Here is a 13,184-nt window from a genome sequence, read left to right as displayed (position 1 = left end):
GATCGGGCCCAGAGAGACCCGAGCCTCACAGCTGAGTGGGTGCCCAGGCCCTGCCCCGATTCCCACTCCACCAGGGCAGGGATTCTATCAGGCTTGTCTGACCAAGGATGCAAGGTGGGTGGGACAGAGTGGGGAAGCGAGGCCCAGAGATGGGGGCCCACCCAAGGCCACACTGCCAGGCAGTGGTCAGGAGGAGCCAGAGCCCCCTGGGCCCTCTGTGCTCCTGCTAGAGCCGCAGGCTGGGGTCCTGTTTGCTCTGACTGCCCCTCCCCTGAAGGTTCCCCCAGGCTGTCCCAGAGGAGCAGGGCGGGGCCTCCAGCAGGGAGAAGGGTGACCGCTGGTCTTCAGGCTGACCCAGGAGAGGCCTCGGTGGCCCTGTGGTCTCCCGTGCCAGAGGGGAGCAAGGTGGAGGAGACCCTGGAGGTCCCTGGCCTGCCCCACTGGCCCCGCGGTGGCCTCTCCAGCCCAGAGCGCTCTGCCCCCTGGCTTGTCCAGGGCATCTCAGTCCCACGGCCCCTCAGGAGGCGGAGGGCCGGCATCGTGGGACTCCTGCGGGTGGGTGGCCGCTCACGCCACCTCCCGGCGCCCTGTCCTTGCAGTGTACTGTCAGAACTTCGCCCCCAGCTTCAAGGAGAGCGAGATGAACGTGATCGCCGCGGACATGTGCACCAACGCCCGCCGCGTCCGCAAGCGCTGGCTGCCCAAGATCAAGTCCATGCTGCCCGAGGGCGTGGAGATGTACCGCACGGTCATGGGCTCCTCGGCCGCCAGCGCGCCCCTGGAACCCGAGTTCCCGCCCGCCGCCGCGCAGGTGTTTGAGCAGCGCATCTACGCCGAGCGGCGGGGCGATGCCGCCAGCATTGTGGCCCTGAGAACTGACGCCGTGAATGTCGACCTGGGCGCCTCCACCAACCCCACCTTCGAGGCCGGCTCGGAGGCCGACGGCGCCGGCCCGGTCGTCCAGGAGGTGGCCACGGCTGAGCCGCTGCCCGCCGAGGGCCAGAGCCCCCCGCAGCCCTTCGAGCAGGGCAGCGCCAGCAGCAGCCGGCCCGCGACGCCGGCCGCAGGGAGGAGACCGGAGGGCCCGTACGCGGGGACCTTGTAGGAGCCCGAGGCCGGACCGGGCGCCGAGGCGGGTACTGAAGCTGCTTGCATGCGTTACTAATACAGACAAATGTGATCAAGCCACTTACCTACTGAACTGCTACTGTTGCCTGAAAAAAATGTGATTTTTATTCTGCTTGTATTTAAAATTCATGAAGGAAACAAATGCATTCGTTATACTGTAAACGATTAGGCTCCTGGTGACCTAGTTGCGAGGAAGGTCCCGGGGCTCCTTTTTGATATTCGAGAGGTTAGTCTCCACGTTGTAGCTTTCCCTCCCCCTGTGCGGGGAGGGGGCGAGAGGCCGCCAGACCCTGGTGCCCGGCCTCCTGCCCCCACGGCTCCCTCTGCCTGGGGCGAAGCCAGGGGCCTGTGGGGCGGGAGCATGTGTCTCGGGACCCTCGTTCCTTTCCCATGGGGACCCCCCCACTCCTCCGGGACCACGGACCAGGGCTGGGCCCCCAGGGGCCAAACTCCTTGTTCTCCCTTCTTCCTGAGACTCGGGGCTCAGGCCCGCCGGGTCCGCCGTGCGTGTGGGGTGTGGGTGTGTGTGCGGAGCATGTGTGAGCGTATGCGGGGGCGGTGGTGACGGCACAGTGGTGGGCCGTGCTGGTCACTGTGGGTGGTGGAAGCGATCTTGGCTGCGTCTGCTCTCCTGCCCCGCGCCCGTGGGGTCTCCCCGACCCCTGAGGCTCCACGGACCCTCGGTCCACCTGGGACCCAGGGCCTGGGCCGCCGGCCCCAGCACCTGCTGGCTCCAGCCCGGCCACCCGCCCACCATCCTGTGAGGTGGGGCCCCTGCCCCGGGGCAGCCCACGCAGTCTGCAGCCACGTTGGGTTTATGTTTGTTTGTTTATTTGTTTTCGTCTTAATTCAGATCTATTTCATGTATGGTTTGGAAACTTTCAGACCCAAAAGAGCAAAAAAATTAGGATTGGGGTCCCTGCCCCCACCCACTACGGCTTGGGGGTGGGTCCACCTGGATACCGTGTCCCCCAGCCCCCCGGCCAGGTCCCACTCACCTCCTGTGGAAGTGCAGCCAGGGTGTGTTCCGGAGGAAGGGAGCCGGGGGCCGGGCTGGGGCTGGAGCCAGGCCCCTCGGTGCTGGGCTCCCCCGTACGCGCTCCGAGCCCTGGGGTATGCGCGCCTCTGACGTTGTGGGTGGGTGGTGGGCACAGGCCTGAGCTGGGGCGGTTTGCAGGTGCACGGGTTCTGGAATGCGTGGCGGGGGCGTGGAAGTGTTGGTTTGAGGCTGGAAAGCTCACTGTGAAGTTTAATTGCTGTTTGCGGGGAGGGGCGCAGGCTTGTCCGAAGTGCTCGTGTCCGGACGTCCAGGGGCTGCCTTCCCTCGAGTCCCAGACAGCCCCCAGGCCTGGCCAGAGGCACACCCCACCCCTAGACTTGAGCGGGCCTGCTGCTTCCCCCCCTCTCGTCCCCCTGTCAAGCAGGTGTGGCTCAACCCCCCTGACCCGCAAAATTGAGCTGTCCTAGTGGGTCCCAGCGGGGGGCAGCCTGGGGGGCAGGGCAGGGGGCTTAGGCACTCTCCCACCCGGGCTCCTAGTCCTGCTGACTGCGGCCCTCCCTTGTGGAGGGCCCTTGGGGGAGACCTTGGGCGGGGATGCCTTCCAGCCAGGCCAGACAGGTGCCTGCCCTCCAGAGAGCGCTGGTGGCCCCGGGCTGGCGTCGGGGGACCCTGGGTGGGCACGTGGCGCAGGGAGGGCCGAGCCCTGTGGTCCCGGCCCCGAGGGGCTGCAGCTCCTTTCTGCTGGGGCTTTGGACCAACCACCTGGCCCAGAGGCGGGCCTCCTCTGTCTCAGGCCCAGGTGGGGTTGGAGCTGGCAGGGCACCCCCCAGGCCCACAGCCCACCAGGGGCCAGGACCAAGTCCTCCTGGAGTTGGGAGGAGGCCACACCCCCTAAACTGTCAGGAGGCTGCGGGGCGGGGCGTGGTGGGTGAGGCAGACCCCACCGTCCCCTCTCCCGATGAGGTCCCTTCATCTGTCCCTGCCCCACGTTTGCACTTTCATTCCACCATCCTGGGGACCTTCGGGGGCTGGCTGCCCGTCCTGGCTGTTGACAGAAGGGCTCGCTCTTCCCCTCTCCTCCACTCCAAGGTGGGCACGGCCCTCACCCGAGGCCAGGACAAGGAGGGGTGCCGCTGGTCCAGCGGGGGAGGCGGGGGCCTCCCAGAGATGGCCTCTCCGCCGCTCAGGCTAGCACAATGTCCCGTGATCTCTGTCCTTTAATTGTTTATAATCGCCGTCTGTTTTGTTGTTCTGGGTAAGGAAGGCAAGAGCTACAGGTGAAACTTTAATAATAATCAAATGTGAATGGGTTCTGAGCTCTCCCTGCGCCCCGGGCGGGCCAGGCCGAGCGTTTTGCACTAATGTGTCCCGTGGTGGACGTGGGTCGAGAGCGTTGCAGACGGGCGTGGCTGATGATTGTATCTGCCAGGGCGCTCCCTCTGCGTCCTGAATGTTCCTCGGGGTGGGCGGCGGCGGGCCTGGGCTCGGAGGGGCCTTCCAGAGTGCCTTAGCATCTTTTGATCATTTTTCCCAAGGAAAACCAATTAAGAGAAACGGACCCTCCCCCTCCTCTGTTTACAAGACGACTAATTTCTGTCCTGTGAGCGTGATCCTGACTCACCCAGATCCTGTAGACCGAGAGACAAGCCACTCAGTATTTATGAGATGTCTGCACCTTTATCCCTAAGCTTGACTATTAGCAATACGCATATAACTACATAGAGTCTATTATATAGAGCTAAGTCCTATCAGCGCCTTTGGAGGAGAGGAGGACTGGGCCGGTCCCAGCGGCTGTGGTGGGCGGCTGGCCTGGGCTCCAGCGGCCGCCCGCCCTCTCCTGCCCTCCCCAGCGGCCGGGACGTGCCAGGGAAGCAGCTGGGACGAGTGCAAAGGTCCAGGAGAAGGGACCGGGAGATGCGACATACTGTGAGCTCGGTGGGGCCGCCCGCCTGGCCGGCGGCCTCGGTACTTGAATCCCATCTTGCTTTCTGCACTGTGTCTGGTCTCGCCCAGAGTCCTCTGTGGTTGCTTAACCTTGCATTTGATTTGATCGGCTTTCCTTGCCCCTGAATGTGGACGAGAGGCGAGGGGAGAGGTCTCTGAGGTGCAGCCCTTGGCCCCTGCCCGCTGCCCCGGAGCCGGGCCTGTTTCTCCTCCGTGAAAATGCATTCCTCGGCGGCCTTAGAGGAAGGAGGAAGGCAGGGAGAGGCTCGGCCTGGGAGGGGTCTGCTGTGTGCGCCCGGCCCTGACCTGTCCCCCTTTGACGGCCGGAACCCTCCAGCACTGGCCCCGTGCGTGCCACCCTAGCCGTTGACGGCTTAGATGCCCCTCCAGTGGGTTTATCTTTATGGAAATATCTTGCTGCAAGTAGAAAAAGGCCTGTGGCCCATTAACCAACTGAAAACTCAGAGAAAACCTCTGTTTGCCTCTGCCAGCAGTAAATCCTAAACACAGAATTGAGAGTTCAGAGCCGTCTTGAGCTTTAACTACTGTTTCCAAATGTTGCTGCTGCATAAATTTGTCATTATGTCATCCAGCCAGCTCCGGGCATGTCACCCGCCGGTGGCCGGAGACCATGGGGGGCTCGGTACAAGGTGTTTCTAACGTAGCAAGGGCTTCTGGGTTTTGTTTGTTTGTTTGTTTTGTTTATTTGAGAAAAACGGAAAGGAAAATGATGCAGCATCTAAAGCATTCAGATTGGACAACCTGCTTGAATTCTGATCAGTGCTTCATTGTTAGCGTTTTGCACATGATTGTAATTTTTATGTCAAAAGAAGCCAAAACTTGCAATACTATTTTTAGCAGACAAAAAAATAAAAGAACTAAATATAAAATGTATAAATATTTTTGACTTGAACATTTGGATGGCACTGGGTGCAAATAGACCATTCATCCTTTGGACGGAATGTTTGGGAAAAAAAGAGACTTTTAAAAAGGAGACGGTTGCTGTGAAGAGTCCGTGGAGGGGTTATGTAGTACTGTAACTCACGACTGTTAAAAATAAATCAGTAAATTGTCCTGTGCTGTATAAAGGAGGCCTGTTTCACAGTAACACTGAGTTCCATTTCAGCCGCAGAAGAGGCTGGCTTTTTTTTTTTTTTTTTTCTTTTTCTTTCTTTTCTTTTTTTTTTTTTTGTTTTTTGGAGAAGAAGGAGGAAACCTCTGTTTGCTCCTCCTGCACCTCCCTCTCTTCCGTGCTGCTAGTTGGCAGAGTCTAGACTGTTGCTTTTTCGCCACGGCCGACACCGTATCATAACTCAGAAGACACATCGTCCGCCAGCGACCAGGAAACCGAGGGCTTGCAGTATGCTCAGAGCCGTTTCAGGAGGTGAAATCCGTTACAAACAAACAAAAGGATGTGATCGTTCATTGTAAAGCGCTTTGTAAAATTCACATTTACAGAATAATAAAGTCAGTTCAAACCCAGGTTGCCTGCATCTTGCTCGCCCAGTGGCGTTGGGCGGGGGGCGACACTGAGAAGCCAGGGAGGGGGTGGGCTGTTGGGAGCAGGGTTACCCTCGGGACCCAGGAGCCCTGGGCGGGGGAAAGGCCATCCCCAGGCTCGCCCACACCTGACCCACTTACCTCCCCCTCCCCCCAGTATCTTACAAGGGAAGGGGGCTGGTGGGTAGGATGTCCTTCAGGTCCAGTGCCTGGGGGAGGGCCCTGAGCTCCGGGTGAACTGGCGAGGCTCTCCTTTTCTTTTTCTTGTCTGCAAACTGGGGCCTCCACCTCACCTGGCTCACCTGCCTGCCACTCCAGGTGTGCGGCTGCCTCCCTCCCCTTCCCTCCCCTGCTCCTGGGCTAGGTCTGCCCCCAGGTGGATGGAGGGGGAATTGCACATGGGCGGAGCAGGTCACCTGGCTCGACTGGGGGGCCCCGGGGCCAGGCCAGGCCACTCCATCCCCTGACCATCTCTGGAACCGTCCCTCCAGGCCAGCCCAGGGCTGGGGTTCTCTGATTCAAGCCTGGCAGCTCTCTCCCCACCTGCGCTCCTCTGCTGTACCCACAGGACCTTTCTGGGCTGCCCTGGGCCCCGGTGGGCGAGGCCTTGCATCAATGTGCCCCACAGACACGGGTCAGGTCTCGGGCCCTCACGCGCGATTCCGACGCTCGGACACCTGGGTGGGGGGCTCCTCATCTCTGTCCTGCGAGGTCTTGTCCAGAAGGCTCACCTCTGACCTGCTTCTAAAAGCACCCCCGGCCTCTCCCGCTTTCTCAGGCTTTGTAGCAGCTGCTCTGCCCAAGCTAGGGATGGATTTATTTGCTCACTGGTTTATCTTGCCTCCCCTAGGGGCAGGGGTCTGTAGGTCTGCTTCGTGTGACTTTCCCAGAAGGGGGTCCCCTGGAGCCGTGGCCAGCATGGAGCAGACAGAGTCTAAAGTGGGTGGGCGTGGTTTCCAGATGGGCCCCTGCGGCAGTGGGTCTGCTGGTTTGGGGTCGCCCTGAGCCGCCCCCTCCTTCAGGGGCCACATCACACACAGGGGCCAGCCTGGGGAGAGCCAGGCGCGCCCGCCGACCCCAGTGCCGAGCCCCGATGGGTGAGCGCTTCAGGTCCTGTTTTCAGAGCTGTGCCCTGATGCCCGGAGCCCAGCTCACCCGCCAGCTCGGCACCTCGAAGCTGTTAGATCGGTGGATTCCAGGTCACCCACCTGGGCTGGTGGAGACACCCAATCTTGGGGCCACAGGCTGCACCCCTGGAAGGCCCCCAAACGCCATCATAAGCCTCCAAATGCCCCCACTCAGGCGGGCCCCGAGCCCCCGGCGGCGGGAAGACCTGGGGCCCGGGGTGGGGGTGGGGAGGTGGGTATCGTGAGGAAGGGCTCCGCTCTGAACCCAGGAGTCCTGCCGGGTTCTTCTGGCTCCAGGCGCCCAGCCCAGCCCAGCCCCTTTCCCCGTGCGAGCCTCCCGGTGTCCTAGGAGGAGGGGATTCGGGCACCTGCCAGCCTGGCTCTGATCCCTCCAGCCTCCGTTCTTCAGCCGGCCTCCCTGCCCTTGTAGCCTCCACAGAAACTGGCTGAGGCATCAGAACCTTTGCATCCCACTCCTTTGTCCTGCTCTGGGAAGGGGTGCGGAGTCAGCAGGACCCGGAGGCTCTGCCGGGAGCCCTTTGTCCTCGGGAACAAAGGGTCAGAGCCCGGTGGGGGTGGGGTCCTGAGCCCGCGGGGGAGGGGCGCCCCCGTCCACGCCCTGAGAGTCTGAGCCAGAGGCCGGGTGAGGGCCTGGCCAGCGCAGGGGTGACCACCGTCATGCCCACGCCTGACCCTGATGGACAAACTGAGTGGTGTGTCCTTCACGACCCCCTGGATGGGGAGACTGAGGCACCCCATGCCATGCTGGCAGCAGCCCAGCTTGGAGGGCATCCTGGCCTGTTGCCGGCGAGGCTTGGGAGGTCAGTTATGGTTCTGGGTTATGTCCAGCCCATCAGGAGGCCAGCCAAGAGGGTCTACTCGGAAGTAGACACAGACGTTTGTCAAGGCACCGCTGGGGGGTCTTCACCTGTCAAGGGAAGGAGGCGGGAGCAGGTTAGGGCCCTGCGTCAGGAAGGGTGGGCGGGCAGGGCAGGAGGGATGGCGCCTGCCTCTCTGTGCTGCCCCGGGGCGCCCAGCTCTGAGACCTTTCGGCCACCTGGGCCCCCCACACACAGGTCCGGGCACACGGGAGGTGGGAGAGAAGCAGAAGGTGGATTCGGTGACTGACGTTGTGTCAACAGGACTCCTGCTGTGACAGAGTGCGGGGTTCAGACCACGAGGTCATCTCCCCTCTCGAGCCCGGCTGCTTGGGCTTCCCTGGGGTGTCTGTGGCCAGTGGCCAGGCCTGGAGCTGGGAGGGGGCCTGAGGGGTCTGTCCTGGGGTGGTGCTGGGGGTCCCGTCGGGACGCAAAGCCCACCCCGCCCTCGGGAAGCGGGCCTCGCTGAGCAGAGAAGCAGCCGAGGGGAAGCTGGTCCCAGCCTCCTGGGACCGTAATTTACTAACAGCTCCAGACAGACAAGTGGGGCTGGGAGATGGATGGAGCATTGCCTCGCGGGGAGGGGCGCGGAGGCCCCAGTTTCCAGGAAAGGCAGCCTGATTCTCCAGGGAGGGCGGTCAGGGGTAGGGAGGGGAGAGGCCTTGACCAGGCCGGGGCAGAGCCCACCTGCCCTGGGCTCCGGGCCTCAGTTTCCCCTCCTGCCTGAGGGCGGGGCTGGCCCAGGTGTGTGGCTCTGTCCTGGTTCCATCAGGTAAGGACAGAGTGGCCCTGGGGAGGAGCCAGCCAGGTTTGCCCCGTGGCCTCCCCGCGGTTGGGCTGGTTCCTGGTAGCACAGGGCCCCTTGCGCAGGGCAGCTAGGGCGCCACACCAGCAGGCAGCTCTCCTGGCCCAGGAAGTTCCAGGGCGCCCCGCACCGGTACCCCAGACAGGCCCCGGCTGCTGGTAAGCCATCCCCTCTCTGGCCCTCACTCCGCTCAGGCCCTTGGCCTCCCTCCCCTGGGGCAGGGACAGAGACAGAGGTCATGGCGCCCAGCCGGGGGGCTGCACTCGGGAAGGGGGAAGGGGAAGTCACTCCTAACGGCAGGTGTTCAAAGCTGTCCCCCGGGCAGGATTTCCTAGGCAGTCCCCCTGGGGACAGCCCCTGAGGCAGGAGTGGGGAACTTGACCTCCAGAGGACCTGCGGTCTGGGTCTCCGGTCTGGGTCTCCTTCCTGAGCTGTCTCCGACCAGCATGCCTCGGGCCCTCACGGGGGTGGAGGGAGCTTGACCCCGGCTGACCTCTGCCCGCCCACCGCCCGTACAGGGCCTCATTGGAGTCCCACCACAGTCCTGTGAGGTGATCCAACTATAGCCCCATTTTTCAGATGGGGAAACTGAGGCTCAGAGAAGTTTATGAAGTCACCTGGACATAGCTGGAAGGGGGAAAAGCCAGTGTTTGAACCAGGCCCCTGCCTGGGTTGACCTCACTGACCATGCCCTGGCAGCACCCCCTGGCTGAGGGGAGGAAGCTTCCCCAGGCTGGCAGGTTGGATGGGCTCAGCCGGGACCAGCAGAGGGTGGTCCGGCTCCTCCCACCACCAGGTGCCACCTGTCCATCCGCCTCTCCAGTCAGACCACGGCGTGCACGGCCTGAGCCTCGGCCCCACCACAAGGGGGGTCCTCGGCCCTCCCTCTGAGGTGACTAAGGCTCTTGAGAAAGAGGAGTGCCACGGGGACAGGAGCCGGCTCGCGGCCCGGCCCACTCGGGACACCTGTGGGGGTGAGGGCCCAGAGCTGAAGTCCCCTGCCCTGGGCACCCGCCCACCTGGGCTGGTGGAGCAGGGGAGGGGCAGGTCCCCAGCAGTGGTCCCAGACTTTTGCTGCAGGCCACACATCCTTGCCCGCTCCTCTAGGCTGGGCTCCCGGGAGCCCCCAGTGCGGGCGGGGGGTGGTGCACCCCTCTCACCAACACCAGGGCTCGACGGGGGGTTTCAACTTTCGCCAGATCGGTTAGGCTGCAAACCACACTCTGCTCGCTCTAAAACTCTCGGGTGTCGGCCCCGTTCACGTCTGCTGGCCACCGACCGACCCCCGACTTTGGTGAGGTGTCTCCCACCCCTCTGCCCATTTTCTGAAGGGGGGGTCACCTTGTCCTTGTGCATCCGAGGAGCCCTCGTGTAAAGGCCTGCTGGCCCACCCCCAGCCAGCTGTGTTCTCTTGGGGGCGGGGGGCGGGTGATGGCCAAACAGAGGCTCTGAACTTTTATATCCACTCGCCTTGGGGTCCTCCCCCACCCAGGACGGCAGAAACGTGCCGGGCGGCTTCCTCCCAGACTCAGATTCCGGCCATCCCAGTCTGCTGAGCTGGGGGCCCTTCAGGTGGGAGGGAGGACCAGGCACCCCAAGGCCCATCCTCTGGGGAAGGGTCTCCGCACTGGGCTGCTGACTACGGCAGCAGGATTTACTGCAGGGCTGGGGCCCCACCGCCTTACTTACGTGGCTGCACTAGAGCTGGTTCCGTAGACCCGGAGCTGCCTGCCGGAGGTGAGTGGAGGGCCTGCTCCAGACCCGTCTTAGTGTCACCACAGGCTGATCCCCCGGTGGGGGCTTTGCAGGGACCTCGGGAGGCATGAGCCCTCTCCTCCTGCAGGACAGGCCCGACGAGACCACAGGGTCAGGGCCGAGGGCCAGGGAGGGCGTCTGGACCTTGACTCAGAGGGACATGGCGCCCCTCTGCCCCAGGGCGTGGGGCAGCTCCGTCTCAGCTGGGACCCTGCGCAGACGCCTGCACCCATATTCTGCTTTCAGTTTCTGGGATCGGAGCTGAAGTCCCGGAAGGGAGCCTGGGGCCTCAGCTGAGGGTCAGCAGGGATGCTTTGAGGGCAACCCTGCATCTGTTACAGAACTCTGGACCCTGAGCACGCCCTCTGGTGGGGGCCCTGAGGGCTGCCACTCAGCCCCCAGGGCCCCCATCAGTTCCATGGGGTCCCCAAATCCACAAGTCACCCCGTCCCTGACAAGGAAACGATCACCTACGCTCACACTCCCCGTTACACCTAGCAGACTGGAGCCTGAGGCCTGCAGAGGGGCGTGGCCATAGCACACAGCTGGCCAGCTGTGTGGGAAGGAGGCCCATGCCCTTGACCCCTGCCCTGCCCCGTGGAAGCCCACAGAGCCCCTGCCGGCCACACCAGGCGTCCAACCCCGAGGTCTGTTAGCAGGCGGGGCGAGCGAAGGGGCTGCCTCAGGGCACCTGTGCCACAAGGCACCCCATCCCTGTGACGAGGGACACGGGATGGGGAGCTGGGCGGGAAGGGTGGCCCTGGGCCAAAACAGACTCTAACCCTCGGGGAGGGGCTCCGGGCCTTGGACTGGCCCACCCAAGTTGGGGGGAAATGAAGCCCGCTGAGGGGCGGGGTGAGGGAGCAGGATGGGGAGGTCGGGGCTGGTAAGGGCCCCTCTGGGCTCAGGGACTGGCTGCGGGGCTCCCGGGAGCTACAGAGGGCCGTGGAGCTCGGCGCTGGGCTCTGCCTCCACCCGGGCCCTGGGCAGTCACTCGCGTCAGGACCTCCACCTGCCCCTCCTGCAGACCCAGAGGCAGTCTGAGCTGGCGCTGACTCGGCGCCCGGCTCTGCAGCCTCCCCAGTGCTGGGCCCCAGAGGTTCCTCCAAGACGGAGTGGCAGAGCCCCTCCGGAGGGGAAGGGAGTCACGAGCAATGGGCAGAGCAGAGCGGGGACTGGCCTCGGCAAGGCGGCTGGCTGAGGGGCGGACACAGTGGATCACTCGGACCCCACCCGACTGGACCCCGCCCGACCGTGCTGAAATTCAGATAGGCCGGGGCGTTGCTGCAGACCCACTCCGAGCGGGAGCACAGAAGTGATTAGGCCTAAAAGCTCAGGCCATTTAGCTTTTACACGATTGGCATCGAGGCCCGCGGTGCCCTCTGCTTTTTGCTGTTTGATTATACATCGGTGCTCAAAATACTGTTCCTGGAATGGAGGGGCCCGGCAGGCCTCCCTGGAATGGAAATCAATTTGATTAGAGAGCAGTCAATTACCGTGAGGACGAGGCTGCCATCCAGCTCGGCAAAGCATGGGGAACTCTCCGAGGAAATGCCCACGGGGCAGGGGGGCTCCAGGAGGGAGGGGGCGGGGTGGGGGCAGGGCTGGCCTCCCCGGGGGCACCCCAGCCCCGCCCAGCACCCCGGGTTGGGAGGGGTGGAGGGGTCCCGAGCTCACTCCCTGCTTGGCCTTGGTCAGCGCTCGGTTTTCTCCTCCGTAAAATGGAATCGTGCTGATGCCGCCTCTCAGGGTTTGGGGGCCTCAAAGGGCCACGCTCACAGGGTGCACATTGGTGCCTGGTGCACGGTGTATGTGCAGTGAATGCTGGCCCGGGGGGTTCTGTGAGGGCAAAGCAGAAATTCAGCTCCCAGCGCACACACGCTCAGAGCCCTGAGGGGTTTCAGCTGGTGATTCTGTACCAAGAATCCAGGGAGAGCCAGCCTCCCGCAGAGGCTGGGTCTGGGCTATTCTGGGGTCCAGGCCCTCTCGGGCCTGTGTCTGGCCTCCACTTACTCCTGCGTCAGACATGAGCTGTGCCTGTGTCGGGGGTGGCCCAGCAGGGGGTGGCCCGGAGCTCCCCGGGTAGGCCTGGCAAGGTGTGGGCGCCCCCAGGACCTGCCCAGGCCTCCACCAGACCTTGCAGTGCCTCTGTGCTGATCTCAAGGTGCCTGATGGAGGGGACAGAAGGGGGACAGGAGATGTGCTCCGTCCACCCCCCCGGCCGGACGTCCTCGTGCAGTGAACAACCTGAAGGCAGGTACACTTCGACCCTGCACTTGGGAGACAGATGGGCCTGTGACAGGGTCCCAGCTCCATCCTCTGGCTGGGGAACTTTTCTAAGTCACTTGTGTGAGGTTTTGTAAAATAGAACAGTTTCTATCTTGCTGGGGTGTCGTGGAAATTAGAAATCACCCCTCCACTCAGTATGTATAGAGCATCTACTCGGTGCACCAAACTCAGTGGCTGGTGCCTGGCAGTTGCCCCCGGACAGGAGCTCCAGTGTTCACGGTTTCGCTGGCCAAGGGGGACGCAGGGTCCACTGGGGGCACCAGCCCGGCACGTTCAAGAACAAGAGGCTAGCGCTCTGCAGGTGCACAGGGACTGTGGCCCCCGCGTCAGGGCCACGTGCGGAGGGCCTTCCACACGGCGGACACCACCCCCTCCTCACTCTTCCTCACACGCCCGAGAGAGAGAGGTGATGGCTTCCCTTTAACAGATGGGAGAATCCAAGGCTGCCAGAGCCTGGCTCCAGTCTCACGGCTGGTGACGCGGAAGAGGTGCAGCCAAAGTGGAAAACAGCCTGGCAGTTCCTCAAAACGCCGAACATAGAATCGCCATGTGACCCAGGAATTCCGCTCCAAGGCTTACACCCCAAACACTTGAAGACAGATGTTTAAACAAAATTGCACACCGTTGTTCACTGCAGCATGTTCACAGTAACCAAAAGTAGAAACAAGCCACCTGTCCATCAACAGATGAAGGATGAACAAAATGTGGTCCCTCCACACGATGGAATAGTATTCAACCATAAAAAAGAACAAAGGGCT

At 62.9% G+C, this 13,184-nt stretch overlaps 1 protein-coding gene across 3 annotated transcripts in view; it reads left to right on the top strand.

Moving 5' to 3' along the window:
• The window catches only part of NACC2 (NACC family member 2), a 93,931-nt gene extending 89,142 nt beyond the window's left edge, over nucleotides 1–4,789 (top strand). For all 3 annotated transcript variants that reach the window (XM_036855399.1, XM_036855400.1, XM_036855398.1), the window contains exon 6: nucleotides 600–4,789. In XM_036855399.1, the coding sequence (XP_036711294.1) occupies nucleotides 600–1,105 (506 nt within the window). In that variant the 3' untranslated portion in view covers nucleotides 1,106–4,789. The remainder of the gene's footprint in view (nucleotides 1–599) is intronic.
• The last annotated feature ends 8,395 nt before the right edge of the window (nucleotides 4,790–13,184 follow it).

The sequence above is a fragment of the Balaenoptera musculus genome, chromosome 6, assembly GCF_009873245.2.
Source record: "Balaenoptera musculus isolate JJ_BM4_2016_0621 chromosome 6, mBalMus1.pri.v3, whole genome shotgun sequence".
Taxonomy (NCBI): Eukaryota; Metazoa; Chordata; class Mammalia; order Artiodactyla; family Balaenopteridae; genus Balaenoptera; species Balaenoptera musculus.
This window is presented reverse-complemented; position numbering and strand designations above follow the sequence as displayed.